General features: G+C 34.8%; 2 protein-coding genes across 2 annotated transcripts; both read left to right on the top strand.

Annotated features, from left to right (window-relative positions):
- Nucleotides 1-4,180: 4,180 nt before the first annotated feature.
- LOC133200296 (GLIPR1-like protein 1) lies at nt 4,181-7,221 on the top strand. Its single transcript, XM_061336119.1, has 5 exons — nt 4,181-4,338; nt 4,722-4,851; nt 5,380-5,486; nt 6,164-6,276; nt 7,112-7,221. Exons 1-5 carry the CDS (start codon nt 4,336-4,338, stop codon nt 7,209-7,211), a joined length of 453 nt encoding a protein of 150 aa, XP_061192103.1. The 5' UTR covers nt 4,181-4,335; the 3' UTR covers nt 7,212-7,221.
- Nucleotides 7,222-8,428: 1,207 nt separating this feature from the next.
- LOC133200349 (uncharacterized) lies at nt 8,429-11,690 on the top strand. The gene is made up of 3 exons (XM_061336164.1): nt 8,429-8,783; nt 9,210-9,410; nt 10,942-11,690. Exons 1-3 carry the CDS (start codon nt 8,429-8,431, stop codon nt 11,535-11,537), a joined length of 1,152 nt encoding a protein of 383 aa, XP_061192148.1. The 3' UTR covers nt 11,538-11,690.
- The last annotated feature ends 2,924 nt before the right edge of the window (nt 11,691-14,614 follow it).

Here is a 14,614-nt window from a genome sequence, read left to right as displayed (position 1 = left end):
ATCAAAAGTTATGGGCAAGGTTAAAGTTGACAACAGACAGACAGACAAACAGACAAACGGACAAACAGACAAACAGACAAACGGACAAACAGGCAAACAGACAAACAGACAGACAGGACAAAAACAATATACCCCCGGGATCTTTCGATCCGGGGGCATAAAAATCTCCAAAATCCTATTTTGTGGCGGTGATGGGGGGGGGGGCGCTTTTTCGACGATTTGACTATAGTGCAACAAAAAGTGGAGGGGTCAGCCTTTGAGTGTGTGTTTCATACTAAACAGTAAAACATTATGCTCGAAAAAAACCCACCCACGCGTTCTACAGGCCTGTCTTTTACGATTGATTTTGTAAGGATTTTTTTTTAATTTCAAGACTGGGTGTCCCCCCCCCCCCCCCCAAACTCTTATCCAACATTATTGTACATTGTATTCAATTATTTTTCTGCCGAAAATGATATTATGAATGGAATCTGTCCCTCCCCTGACTACGGATTTTTTTTTAAGTGCCTGTTTTCTTCTTTACTTCCCACAATTTTTAAGTGCCTAAGTTTTCAGTTTTTCTTTTGCTTGTCAATCATTTTACTCCCCCCACCCATTCTCCCTCGCATACACACATTTTGAGAAACGGTGCTACGTGCCTGTTTTATATGCATGTATAGGAAGCCTTTCCAGATTGGAGAGTTTCCGCAGACAGTCTAAAATTTGGTACCTATATAATCAATTTCTTGTATTTTGAAAAAATCTTAAAAAGACAGTTTAAGGATTACTTGAAATCTTATCCGCAAGTTTATGGATAAATATTTTTTGCATTTTCAATACAAGTATATTCTCTCTCTCTCTCTCTCTCTCTCTCTCTCTCTCTCTCTCTCTCTCTCTCGTGTAAGCATCTATACATGTAAGAGCAATAATGCATTTAAAAAATCCGATGTAGTAAAAATCTTGTGCAATGTTATAGTCTTTATAATGGCAGATCAAGGAATTTTTCTGGGGCAGAGTGGATAAAAACCTGCTGAAAAAAAGTCTCCTTTTTTAGACAAGCCAAAAAAAAGAAAGAAAAGAAGAAAAAAACCTACACACCCAAACGAAAGGGGAACTAAACAATTGTGAAAACTATATTTCACGGGAATGGAAACATGAGGACCCTTCTCACGTACATTCCAGAGGAAACAAAGTCAATTTTTTGTTTCTTTATACCTATTAGAAGCACTGAAGAGCACAGAGGGTTCCTACCAGAAATTTTTAGACAAGAAAAAAAAAAAAACAATATCAAAATTGAAAAAAAAACTTGAGGGGGGGGGGGGGCACTCTCAGGGGCACATGTTTTCCTTTCCTACAAACTTTGACTATTAATTATATAATATTTACGTAATGTAATGATTAGTACTTTTGCATCGCCTCGTGATATCTTTGACAAAGCGAGGATTGTTGAATCAGTCCACTTTACATTTGGGTACACAGTAGAACTATTTCAATTATCAATATTAGTTTCATATAATACTAATAGTGTAATACTTACTCAACTTCAAACATGTAATGCAGATTATTTTATATACACATAATTATGTCTGTGCTTATGTGTATATAAAATTACATTATATGTTTTTGTATATGTATATTGAAGTTGAGTAAGTCTGTCAGTGCTTGTTGGTAATTGTGTCAATCGTGCTTGTAATTTGTAACGCCTAAAAGGGCTCTGATTTGAAAATAATCTGTCTACAGAAACAAATTGTTCAGTGTTTGTAAATTTAAGATATATTAGTTTTATATCTAAAATAGTTGAGGCCAGTTCATTGCACGTATTTAAATATATTTGATCAAGGGAAATCCGACCTTTTTCTGACATATTGAAAAAATATATTCTACATATTCACCCCCCCCCCCTCCCCCCTTTCATTCTCTTTAAAAGATGTAAGATCAGTAACAAGAATGTATGTTTATGTAATAAATTTGAAGTAGTGAAGCCACATTCATGAACATATTTACTACATGTACCGATAACACCTAGTTCGATTTCTGAAACAATTTATTTGCGTGACTATATTGTCTAATCAGGCAAATAACACCAGTGTCATTTCCACCTTCGATATTTTCCCTGACCAAAAATGTGATCGGCAGGGACCACGTGTGTTCAAGTGCTAGTGACAATGTGTTTGCCGTTGAGTTACAAATGGAGTTATTTCTTCTGTGATGCATATTTCAATAAAAGGAAAATAGGAAATAATTCTTTCGACATGTGCACATCCCTGTAGCGATAGCAGTATTTCAGGCAGATGAGTTTAGAGCGTTCGACGCGTTTTCTCGGCATGCATGCATGCATGTACAACTTGAATGCGTAAGTTGCATAGTATGTGCTTATACCGTGTAGCATGCATAAAGCTCAAGAGTACAGTGTTATCTGGAAAAAAATGCATGTGGTAGCCTTTTCTTCTTTATTGTTCAAATATATATGTATACCAAACTTGCATTTGCCGTTTTGATTTTTATGCATTGCATCTAAATTATTCAAATTTTATATACTCCTTTCCAGTTTTCAAAAAAAAAATCCTAGTTTTGGTAGGATTGTTAAATTTATTGCATGTTCCAAAACTGCTTTATCGGAGATGTGTACAGGCCTACATGTTTTCGGTCAGTTCATGGCGTGTTCCAAAACTTTGCTATCGGAGATGTGTACATGTCAACAGCCAGGCTAGAAAATCACTCAAGTGTAAAAAAAAAGCATCAGGGTTTATATAGCCCGTAAAATAAGTGAGCGAATCTGAAAGAAATATGGCGGAAAAGGGAGTACGGGAATGAAATAAGTCGTACAAGGATGAAAATATCACATATTTAAGAGTTCATGTCAGCTTTAAGACCGTGGTATTAGGTCCCAAAATAAATTTGGTATATCATTTACATTTATATTGATTTTTTTTTACAATAAATTTTTCATACGATTTTTTAAAAATTGTTTTCAAATATGATATCACTGAAGCCCTTATTTTTATTAGTAACAATATTATTTTTTAATTCAGCCCGACTTACAGTACCCTGAGTACTTTGATTTTTTCTGCCAACGTGGTCTGAACGAAGGCACGTGACATTCGCTACCCAATAGAGAGCGAATATTCCACGCCCAATGAAACGCATGATTTCAGTCAGATGCTAAGTAAAGTGATAAATCTCTACAATTATCGGTAGTCTTTGTATCTATAGCGTACATCAAATTCTACTCCTTTAATTACCCTAAAATCTAACACCTTATCCTTTCGATCATTTGCGACAATTTTTAAAGCAGCCGACACCTTTTAGGGTTGTGTTTGCAGAGAATACCTGAACCTAAAAACGTCAAAATGCTGAAGTTCCTACTGGCAGTCGTGTTTTGCACGCACTTCATATGTGCCATGCCCAAAGAAGAAGAAATGGTCTTTAGAGAGCTGCTGACTGAACTGGTCGAAAAAGAGGTACGGTTTACTAGAATTACAATTCATTTCATAAATTTTGGTCGAGGAAAAAGTATGATAATACATAAGTGTAAAACTCAAGAGAACCCACTTTTTGACGGTATATACATGTATTACCTCCAACGAATTTTCAAGGAATAGGAATTTACATGTGTGGTTGCTCAAGAATGTCTGGAAAGATACGTTAATTGTGAGTTTATTTAAATTCTTTATTTTTGTAAAAATGCTATGCAATGTTATACTTCGTGCAGCATGCCTGGATTGAACCCGCATGTAGTGATACTTCCCCAGCGAGTTACAATAAACTATACAGTTATATACAAAACTTTACGAAGCATTTCTAAAACAACTTTCACCGAATCGCAGCATTGTTGCAGACTGTCCTTTCTCCTGTACAAAATTTTTAAAAGAATTTGAAAATTCTACATGGTGAACACAATTCAACAGGTTGGACACAGTTTCTTTCTCGCATTTCTCGTGCACTTTTACTAAAATGCACGGGTTTGTTACCTTTTTCGGAAAACAACAAAATCCTTGAATATGGACTGTTTTTTTTTTTTTTTTTTTTTTTTTTTTATCTCAATAGAGATATAGAAAAAAAGTGAAATGTATAATAAACATTGTATTAAGGCATAATTTTTTTAATTTTAACTCGCTTTCAAAAAAAAAAATTCAATTGATAATAATATTACCATTTACAGCACTTATTTTTTCTTCAGAAAGTAGGCAGGTCAAGTGGTGGCGAGATGACCGATGAAGAAACGCATCCGCCATCGGAAGACAAGCGAGAGATCGTGAAAAGTCCGCTCTGACGGATTCCGAGAAGCAGGAGTACGTGGACGCCCACAATGAGTTCCGAAGGCAGACCACGCCCACTGCAGGAAACATCAGATATATGGTAAACTTTCAAATATAGCTTTTTCGAAGTTGAACACACACACCCCTTTTTCTGCCCCCTCTGCTTCTGAAAAAAGTGTATAGGCTACATATCTTTAACTAATGCTGATGTACATGAAAACAAGAATGAATAGTTAAAGCAGAAAAGTAACTTGTACATCCTGACACACGCATTTGGTTCTTGACTATTCAATGAAGAATTCGCGTTTTGTTGAAAATTATTGCTGAAAGCTTTCAGTATTGCTATTATATATTTTTTTCTTGTCAATGCACATGTCTGCTAGAAGAAAAGACTCCACTGGGTACAATCTATCTAGTGGGGGAGGGGGTCATAAAATCATCTATCTTGAACAGTATGTCACGCATGCGCTTTATCTGTTGTAGAAGTGGAGCGATGAATTAGCCACTGTAGCCGCCAATTATGCCGCCAAGTGTAAGTGGGCCCACAATGGCGCACGAACTTCCTCTCAGAACACCTTCAATTACGTCGGAGAGAACAAGTACATTAACTCGGGTAAGGAAAAAATCTCAAAAATGGATTTTTTTTAAACAAAGTGTTGGCATACATGTACTGTATTATTTTATACCTTCCAAATTTATTCTCTTCCCCTAATGAAAGCATACAGTAAGTGCATTTAATTATGCTAATCCACTTTTTATTTGCTGTTTCATGAAAACTTCAATCTTATCTACTGTTTTTAGTTATATTCTGTTTTATTTTATTTTTTTAAAATCTTAGTCCAATAGGTACCTTAATTTCTTTTTAAAACCTCCTAAGGGTTTTTTGGGCATAGTCTGTATCTAAACTACGACATTTATCTTATAAAACTTTTAAGTTTATATATTAAAGAATTTTAAAAATACATTTTCACTTTTATTTTGCCATAGTTTATATCTAAACTACGACATTTAATCTTATAAATCTTTTAAGTTCATATATTAAAGAATTTTAAAAATACGTTTTCATTTTTTTTGTCCTTTTATTTGTAATCAGATAGAATCGACCACATATAGCATTCAATTTCTTATCTTTTTTCTATAGCTAAGAAAAAAATCCATCGTTCAGTGGAGTATTGGTGGCTAGAGAATAGCAAGTACGATTATGATACACAGACTTGTAGCTCTGGAATCTGCACTCACTACACACAGGTAAAACGGTCCTCTTTTCTTTTAAGTCTTACCATCCTGTTTTTGCCCCCTCCACTCCCCACCCTCAACGTACACACCTCCATGGTGTCACACATCTGTATTATGGAGTTATCCACTATACGCGTAGCAATATATATTTGATTTTTTAATTAGGACTCTGTAGTATTAAACCGATTACATAAAAGATTAATCAACTGAGTTAAATACTGGTATGTTACCTACATGTGTATACACTGTATGTTGAGTGAAGGGTTGATATAGGGTGATGGAGGTGTTGATTAGCTTGCAATAAAAACCTATCATACACATACACCAAGTTACAGACAGAAATCTTTTAAAGAGGAAAGGATTAATTGTCTTACACTTACGTTGTCTATATACATATATATGTAAAATATGTAACATATGTAATATGTATTACATGTGCACGTACTGACAAACACAGGTTTTTTTTTTTTTTTTGGGGGGGGGGGGGGTTAGGGGGCGCTCCACTTCCAATTAGCCATTGCTCGCCTTATTGCTTGTCACACTGTAAAAATTAAGCTATAATCTGTCATAATTGAGAGCTAATTTTAGGAAGTAGGAAAAGTCACAAGCAAGATTTCTCTAATATTATGCATGCAGTTTTGTCTTTAAAAGGTAACAAAGAGAAATCTTTTTTTGGTATACAATTACAGGTTGTTTGGTATAACTCGGAGTACGTGGGCTGCGCTGTTCAGTTTTGTTCCTCCATGAATGGCTTAAGCGGCTGGAATAACGTTTACTTCCATGTCTGCAACTATGGGCCAGGGTGAGTGCACATGAACTACAGACAGGACCAAAACTTACATTAAATTTTAGGTTACATTAAGGTTTAGTCTAAAATGTCCTTCAGGAATTTAGCTCGAGTAAAAAAAAATGCAAAAGTCATACAGAATGAGGAAAATTTATTGAAATACGGATGTACATGTACAATCTGTTGAATAAAAAGGCTTATCTTAAGTTTGAACATACAAATTTTAATTTGTGTATTGCAGAAGACAAACATTCTACACCACATTTAAAGAACTCATAGATTAATTAATAAACTTGGTGAAAAATGGGCAATCATGCTTACATATTCTTAAAGAACTTGACAGTTACTCATGTTGCATGTACGTAAAATCATTAGAAACTTACTCCACTTTTTCTAATTGAAATGAGAGAGTCTGTCCTTTTTTAATTTGCATTTTCATAATTCATTAGAAACTTATTACATTATTTTATATTTCTTTTTCAATTTTGTTTGGGGAAAGGGGGTGGGGTCGGGATGTTGTTAAATATTCTTACACACTTGCTGCAATTCAGAACGAGGATAATTTTTTAATACAACAGAAAACTGTTGAACGACCACTCACTCCTAAAGATTACAATACATGATTTGTAACCTGAAAGTCATTTCTAATACATCACCGCCATAAAATTTAATGTGAAAAATAAAAAAAAAAGTCATTCCCGCTTTCCGCTGAAAAAATTAAGGAAACCTAATAATAACTGTGTCAGAATTAAAATCAAATGCGACATGTCACCACCATGCAGAGGTTGAAATGTTTATTGAAAAAAATCCCTTTGGTTACTGAGGTTTACTGAAGTCCTTTTTTTCGCAGAGGAAACTATGTAGGACAAGACCCGTACTCTAAAGGAAGCAGCTGTTCCGGATGTACAGATGACTGTTGCAAGGAGGATCTGTGTGTCCCGATCCGTTAAACGTCGGATCGAACAGGTCGAGAAGTTCGAAGAATTCTTAGAGTTTAGAATTTTAAACCAACATGATTGCAAAAAAAAACTGGAAGTTTTTACGTCAAGCTAGTCCTTCTCCATTCACATGTGACAAATTCTTTTCTGTTGTTTTTCATTTGTGAACTAGTTAAGCTATATAAAGTTGTTTGATGTTATTCTGCGATTTGAAAAGAAGTAAAACTATAAAATAAAATTAGATGTAGAAACAATGAAAATTGTTTTGTTTTGATTTTTTTATTTGAATTTTGCAAATTTGAAGAAAGGATAAACAACGGGATTTGATGATAAGTTACATTACAATTTAGATTTCATCAGTCAAAATCAAGTATCGAATGTATTGAGCCTTTTTAAGTAAAACGAAATTGTAAAAAATTATGTAATTACTCAAGCTAGGTGTTCCAATTCCGGAAAAAAAAATGAATTTTGTCTATAGCGCGATATTTCTTGACTAGACCATCATCCGATGTGGATCCATAATGCATCAGATTTATTATTTGCATAACCATGCATATAAATCACCTCACCCATCTTACATGTACATTAATTAATTCGGTTAACATAATTTTCATTTTAATAATTTTTAGTTAAAAAAATTTAAATTTTTGAATCCTTGTAGGTATTTTTTTCTTTTTTATATAGAATCTTTTGTTTCATAAATCTTAAAATAAAATTGTCGTACATGTATCGAGGCATGTTCAGGCTATAGATTAGGTAAAGTTGTGGTCATCAGATGAAACTAATAATTTAGCAGCGAAATTTGCAAGAAACGGCTATTTCTGAATTCATATCTGAGTGAGCATGTTTTAAATTAAGTCCGTGCATTTATGTTTCAGCTTGTATGCAAAGTCAAATTATTATTATTTTTCATCTTTGCAGTTATGGGACAATTTCCACTGAAATCTTTATCATTTTACTGATTTGAAAATTCAAAGTATTTCATTCAGGAATATTTCTATATGCAATATAAAAAAAAATAAAATATCCCAATAATAATAATGATAATTTTTTTTTTTAAATATATAATCTTCATCTTTTACATTCTCTATCTATAGTTGTCGTTCCCCGCCTCCGCTTGACCAACTGGCAGCTTAGCGGAAGACAACGAAAATGCATCTTGTAGTCTTTTCAGTGCTTTGATTCTCCATAAACTTGACATGCCGAACCCGATTACTAAAAAATACATCATGGCTGAGCACGGTCCTTCAACAACCAAAAGTAGAAAGCTGACAGACTCCCCTCTCTTGTTCAAAGGTGATTTTTTACTGAAGGATGAAATATCGGCAGTGTTGTTTAGTCTTTGTTCATGTAAACCCGTCCTGTTACCATACAAATTTGTCTCCTGCAATGCAGCTACTCCTAACGGAGGGGCACCATTCCGTAAGGCTTTCTGTGATGTAGAACAACTGGAGAAAGGTTTCGTCTTGGGAGATATATTTAGAAGAGGGGTAACAATACTTATTGACTTTCTTTATGGAAAAATACCAGAGGCAAAGCACGAAAGGATTCTACTTGAAGTACTTGTAAGATTTTTGAAGTCAGGTATGTAGAAGTTGGTATCCATGCACATGTATTACGATTCCCAGACATCATCGGTGACAGCTGATCATGCCTATGATGAGAAAATTTGAAAAGAGGAAATCATTCCCTCTTATGTCATTGTATTAGTCGCCTTGACACTTCAGCATTTTCAGACCTAAATAAAATAAAATGTCCAAAAATAAAATGAAAAGTGAATAAATGTGTAATGCATTTTTTAAAAAAAGAGCATCAAGCATTAAATAAAACAATAGATACCCAGATTTCTCAGTCTTAGAATAAGTGTTAACTAACAAATAAACACCTTTATATAGAGATCAAGTCATGAAGATACATGTAGAATGTTCCAGAATCTTTTGTAAGACTGAATTTGAACATGATAAAAACATTATCTAGCTTTAAATTTGAATTTCATCACTGCTTTTACAGGTGAAATGGTGGACTTGGACTTTGAAAATAAGGCAGACATGACAGCTGTGTTGGCTAATCATCTATTTGGAAAGTTGGCAATATCATCATGGTACACAATCGATGAAAGAAACAAATTGAAGAGTGGACAGAAAGAAAATAAATGCAGTTGCAGTGATAAAGAATGTGTGTTGACTGGAGGCTATGGAGATACAAGTATAGGTAAAAATAGACTTATAAACATGATAAAAGAAAAAAAATATATATTGGATGGAGTTATCAAAAATTAAAATTAGAAAAGCTACAATTTTTTACATAAAAAAGGATTTTACCCTACGTAACTTTCTTAATTCGATCTTTCCTGATAAAAATAAAAGAATGAAGGTATTCTTTACTCATTATTCTTGTTGGTAGATTAACATAGAGAAAAAGGTACCTATTCAGCATGTTCATCATGTTCTTCAGACTTTTAAATTTAGATGTTTATCTGTACTTAGTTTTTTTTGTCTCTGTGAGACATAAATATCTTTCAGTTTTTGATAATTTCAAATTAGACATAGTTTGCTTATGAAACATTTCAACCAGTGTCTGGCAACACTGCACCTAGGTACATGTACATTGTAAATGTATTCCAGGTAGTGCATGTTCAGGTCTATTCAAATAGTGATCTCAAGAGAAAAAGAGATCAGTGTTTAACATGGGTAGGTAAAATGAAAAATCTTTTTCTCAAGGGATTATTTATTTGTACAACACAGAAATTGTATGTCGGTATGTATTCCTTTGAATTTCTTTAATACGTCATAAGTTCCTACCACTGTGTGACAGCTGTACATGCTGTAGACCAGATGTAATTTTGGTTTGCACTGAGAAAAAGGAAGGTTTATAATTGGTCAGAAAGATGTGTTGTTGTTTTTTTTAAAGTTTATGTTAAATTAAAAAAATATATATATTATCCTATCTACCAACCCTTATTTGAATAGGCATGTTTGTAATCATGGTAATAGTAAAAATGAAACATGTTTTTTCCTAGGCCTAATATGAAAACATCTTCAGGCATGAGATAAAACGTTGCATCAGTCACTCAGCAGAGCTCAAAAAAAATTATTATGGCCCATTAATATACAGCAACAACTTGGCTGCTTCCATGTTCTATCAATACCTGAGAATGTATACATGCAGCTGAACTTGAAGACCCATTAAGGAGTATGAACAATCTAATGAATCTATACATGATAGAAAAATGTGGTTTCAATTTGGACAGTCAGAAAAGTAGTACTATATAAAGGTGTAAATGTTGACATAAAATGTTGAGGTAATATCTATTTCAAACTCAACAGGGGGTCCCATTTATTTAATTCTAGGAAAAAGGTCAAAGACAACAAAAATATTTTAAAATGAACAGAAATCACTGCTCCTTACTTAAATGGGGAAATACTTGTTTGCAGTTAATTGTTTAATTAATTATCTTGACCTTAAAACTGTTCAGCATGCTTGAATTGATTATAAATTAATTCTCTGAGAATTCAATTTATTTTATTTTAGATCTAAAGGCAGATAACTCTTACTGCACAAAAATTACCAGATTCTGAATTAATTAAAGAGCAGACCACTCTAACTGCATAAATGAACTCTTCCATGTGCAATCTATAGAGAGAGGATCCATCAAACTCTTGAAAAGAATCTTTGATTCGAGACTTTGCATTACTTTTTGTTTACAAAAATTGTACTGTTTCATTTGTTTTTTTCTCTGCAGGTAATCCCCATGTGTGGCATGGCAGTGTAGACATCATAATAAGGAATGAAATCGCTATCCAGAATTTAGAGGAAGAGTCGGAAATTCCAAGTACGAAATCTTCCAAACATGTGAATCTGAGAAATGACTCGCAGCTGGTTGCAGGAACTATTGTGTCGTCTTTTCTACAGAAAAGGTTGCACCCTGACCTATCTAACTTCCTCATTCCAAGTATAGGTATTGCAGATGATACCATGGTGATAGTGTTCTATGATTCGGAGCATGATGTTCTATTGGAGAGTTCCCCTATTTCACTCAAATCTATTTCCTGTGAATACAAGTTTTCTCTTCAGGCAGTGATCATAACCTGGTTAGTCGTCAACTATAGGTTTTTGTGTACAGGCTTAACAGACAACATGATTCCATACAAAGCAGAATTCTTCCAACAAGCAAAAGATAAACTGACAATTTACGAAAATGAACTCAAAATGCAGAATGTGGGTCCAACCATTGTGAAAGAAAGGGTCTTACCAAGCGAATGGCATTTTAGTGAATTTTTGGAAGAAAGTCGTAAAAGACTTGGTGATTGGCCACGCACACTCAAGCATGAAAATTAATGTCATATTCAGGATTGTGACTTTGTCATACTTGAATATTCGATGGTGCCGCAAACTATGTTTTCAGAGCCTTACCAAATTCAAATTGCATTCTACTGTACATTTTAAAGCATATGAGAAAATATTCTAAATATTAAAAAAAACTAAACTTGATACATTTATGCTTATTCAAAATTTTCACATAGTTAATACTGTTGTTAAACTAGAGGTGCTGAAAGCTTTGAGCTCACAAAATGACATCCTCACTCCCATATAAGTATTATGGCAAAGTACGTTTCTTGGCAGTAGGTAAAATAGTTGTAATGAGATTCTGTGAAATTTCCATTAACTACCCTCAAATGTCAAGGACGGGCAGATGGAAGTGTAACCAAATGACTTATACCCTTATCACTTTATACATACCCCCACTTTTCAAGCAGAGGGTAGAAAAGTAAATCAATGATAAAAGTCGGAAAGAATTGTTTTTAGCTCACCTGAGCCAAAGGCTCAAGTGAGCTTTTCTGATCAAAATTTGTCCGTTGTCTGTCGGCGTCGGCGTCGTCGGCGTCGTTGTTGTCGTAAACTTTTCACATTTTCATCTTCTTCTCAAGAACCACTGAGCCGATTTCAACCAAACTTGCCACAAAGTATCCTTGGGTGAAGGGGATTCAGGTTTGTTCAAATGAAGGGCCATGCCCTCTTTCAAGGGGAGATAATAAAGAATTAGTGAAAAATTAATAGCATCTTTTAAAAATCTTCTTGTCAAGAACAACAGAGCCAGGGAAGATGAAACTCATGTGGAAGCATTCTCAGGTAGTGTAGATTCAAGTTTGTTCAAATCATGACCCCCGGGGGTAGGGTGGGGCCACAATGGAGGATCAAAGTTTTACATAGAAATATATAGGAAAAACCTTTAAAAATCTTCTTCTCAAGAACAGCAAAGCCATGATGAGTCATATTTATATAGAAGCATGCTCAGGTAGTAAAAATTCAAATTTGTTCAAATCATGACCCCCGGGGGTAGGGTGGGGCCACAATGGAGGATCAAAGTTTTACATAGAAATATATAGGAAAAACCTTTAAAAATCTTCTTCTCAAGAACAGCAAAGCCATGATGAGTCATATTTATATGGAAGCATCCTCAAGTAGTGAAGATTCAAGTTTGTTCAAATCATGACCCCCGAGGGTAGGGCAGGGCCACAATGGAGGATCAAAGTTTTACATAGAAATGTATAGGAAAAATCTTTAAAAAATCTTCTTCTCAAGAACAGCAAAGCCCTGATTAGTCATATTTATATGGAAGCATCCTCAGGTAGTAAAAATTCAAATTTGTTCAAATCATGACCCCCGAGGGTAGGGCGGGGCCACAATGGAGGATCAAAGTTTTACATAGAAATATATAGGAAAAATCTTTAAAAAATCTTCTTCTCAGGAACAGCAAAGCCTTGATTGGTCATATTTATGTGGAAGCATCCTCAGGTTGTAAAAATTCAAATTTGTTCAAATCATGACCCCTTGGTGTAGGGCGGGGCCACAATGGAGGATCAAAGTTTTACATAGAAATATATAGGAAAAATTTTAAAAATCTTCTTCTCAGGAACAGCAAAGCCCTGATTGATCATATTTATTTGGAAGTATCCTCAGGTTGTGTAAATTCAAGATTGTTCAAATCATGACCCCCTGGGGTAGGGCGGGGCCACAATGGAGGATCAAAGTCTTAAATAGAAATATATAGGTAAATATCTTCTGATGAAGAACTGTAAAGCCATGATTAGTCATTTTGATATGGAAGCATCCTCAGGTAGTGTAAATTCAAGTTTGTTAAAATGATGACCCCCCGGGGATAGGGATGGGCCACAATGGGGGGTCGAAAATTTTACATAGGAACATATAGGAAAATATCCTCTTCTCAAGAACTGAAAATCATGTTTAGTCATTTTGATATGGAAGCATCCTCAGATAGTGTAAATTCAAATTCGTTCAAATGATGACCCCTGGGGTAGGGTGGGGCCCAATGGGGGATTGAAAGTTTTACATAAGAACATGCAGAAAAAATATTTCTTCTCAAGAACAGAAAAGCTATGTTTAGTCATATTGAAATGGAAGCATCCTCAGGTAGTGTAGATTCAAATTTTCAAATATTGACCTCTGGGATAGGGAGGAGCCACAATGGGGGATCAAATTTTTACAAAGGATTATATGGGAAAAATTTTTCAAAATTTACTCAAGTACAACAAAGCCATTTGTTATATTGACATGGAAGCATCATCAGGTATCCCCCCCTCCCCCCCCCCCCCCGTAACCCTTTCAATACTGAACTGATTTGTGCTTTTGTGCTTTTGCCTAGCCAATGTGCTCAGGTGAGCGATGTGGCCCATGGGCCTCTTGTTGTATTGGCCATCAAATACCTCTTAGTTCCCCTGAACTAAAGGCTCAACAATGTATCTGGTCAAGGGTGTGTCTGGGATCCCTCAATCTGTCTGTCATTTTTTGGCATGTTTTCTTTGATCATTTTTACATTTTCAACATATTTCCCACAACTACCGAGCCAATTTCAAAACTTGCCACAAAACAGCCTTGGTCATGTTGGTTGCGGTTGATAATTATGCAAACATCCAAGCGTAATGCACATTCTCCTGCCCCTTTGGTTAGGTGGGGCTAAAATGGGTATTGGAAGTTCTACATAACATCTTTGGGAAATTGAATAGATTATTTTACCTGTATAGAGTTTGAGTTTCTTATTGAAGGAGAGAAACAAGGCGGACTGTAAGGCAAGAGCGATAGCCAGAGCATTGTCCCCCACCCTGCATCTCTCATATCTGTTGTAGAATAAGAAACAAATACATGTATTCTAATTGACTTGTGACACGACCTTTCTGATGACCTCACTTGCATGCTTATATCTCAACCAATCAAATGAATCTTCAGCCAGTTGAAATTATGATAAATTCTTACCAGTCGCAGGTAAGATACCGAATGTGATGGACGTGCTGGTAATAGACGAACCATGTTTTGAATGTGTTTTCCCAAAATATTGCTTTCCTACATTTATTTATAATTAGTTTTCCATTCGTTTTCTTAATTGTTTTTCTATACTT

Source organism: Saccostrea echinata, unplaced genomic scaffold (genome assembly GCF_033153115.1).
Source record: "Saccostrea echinata isolate AGI-Se365-2 ecotype Australia unplaced genomic scaffold, CSIRO_AGI_Sech_v1 ptg000038l, whole genome shotgun sequence".
In the NCBI taxonomy this organism is placed as follows: domain Eukaryota; kingdom Metazoa; phylum Mollusca; class Bivalvia; order Ostreida; family Ostreidae; genus Saccostrea; species Saccostrea echinata.
This window is presented reverse-complemented; position numbering and strand designations above follow the sequence as displayed.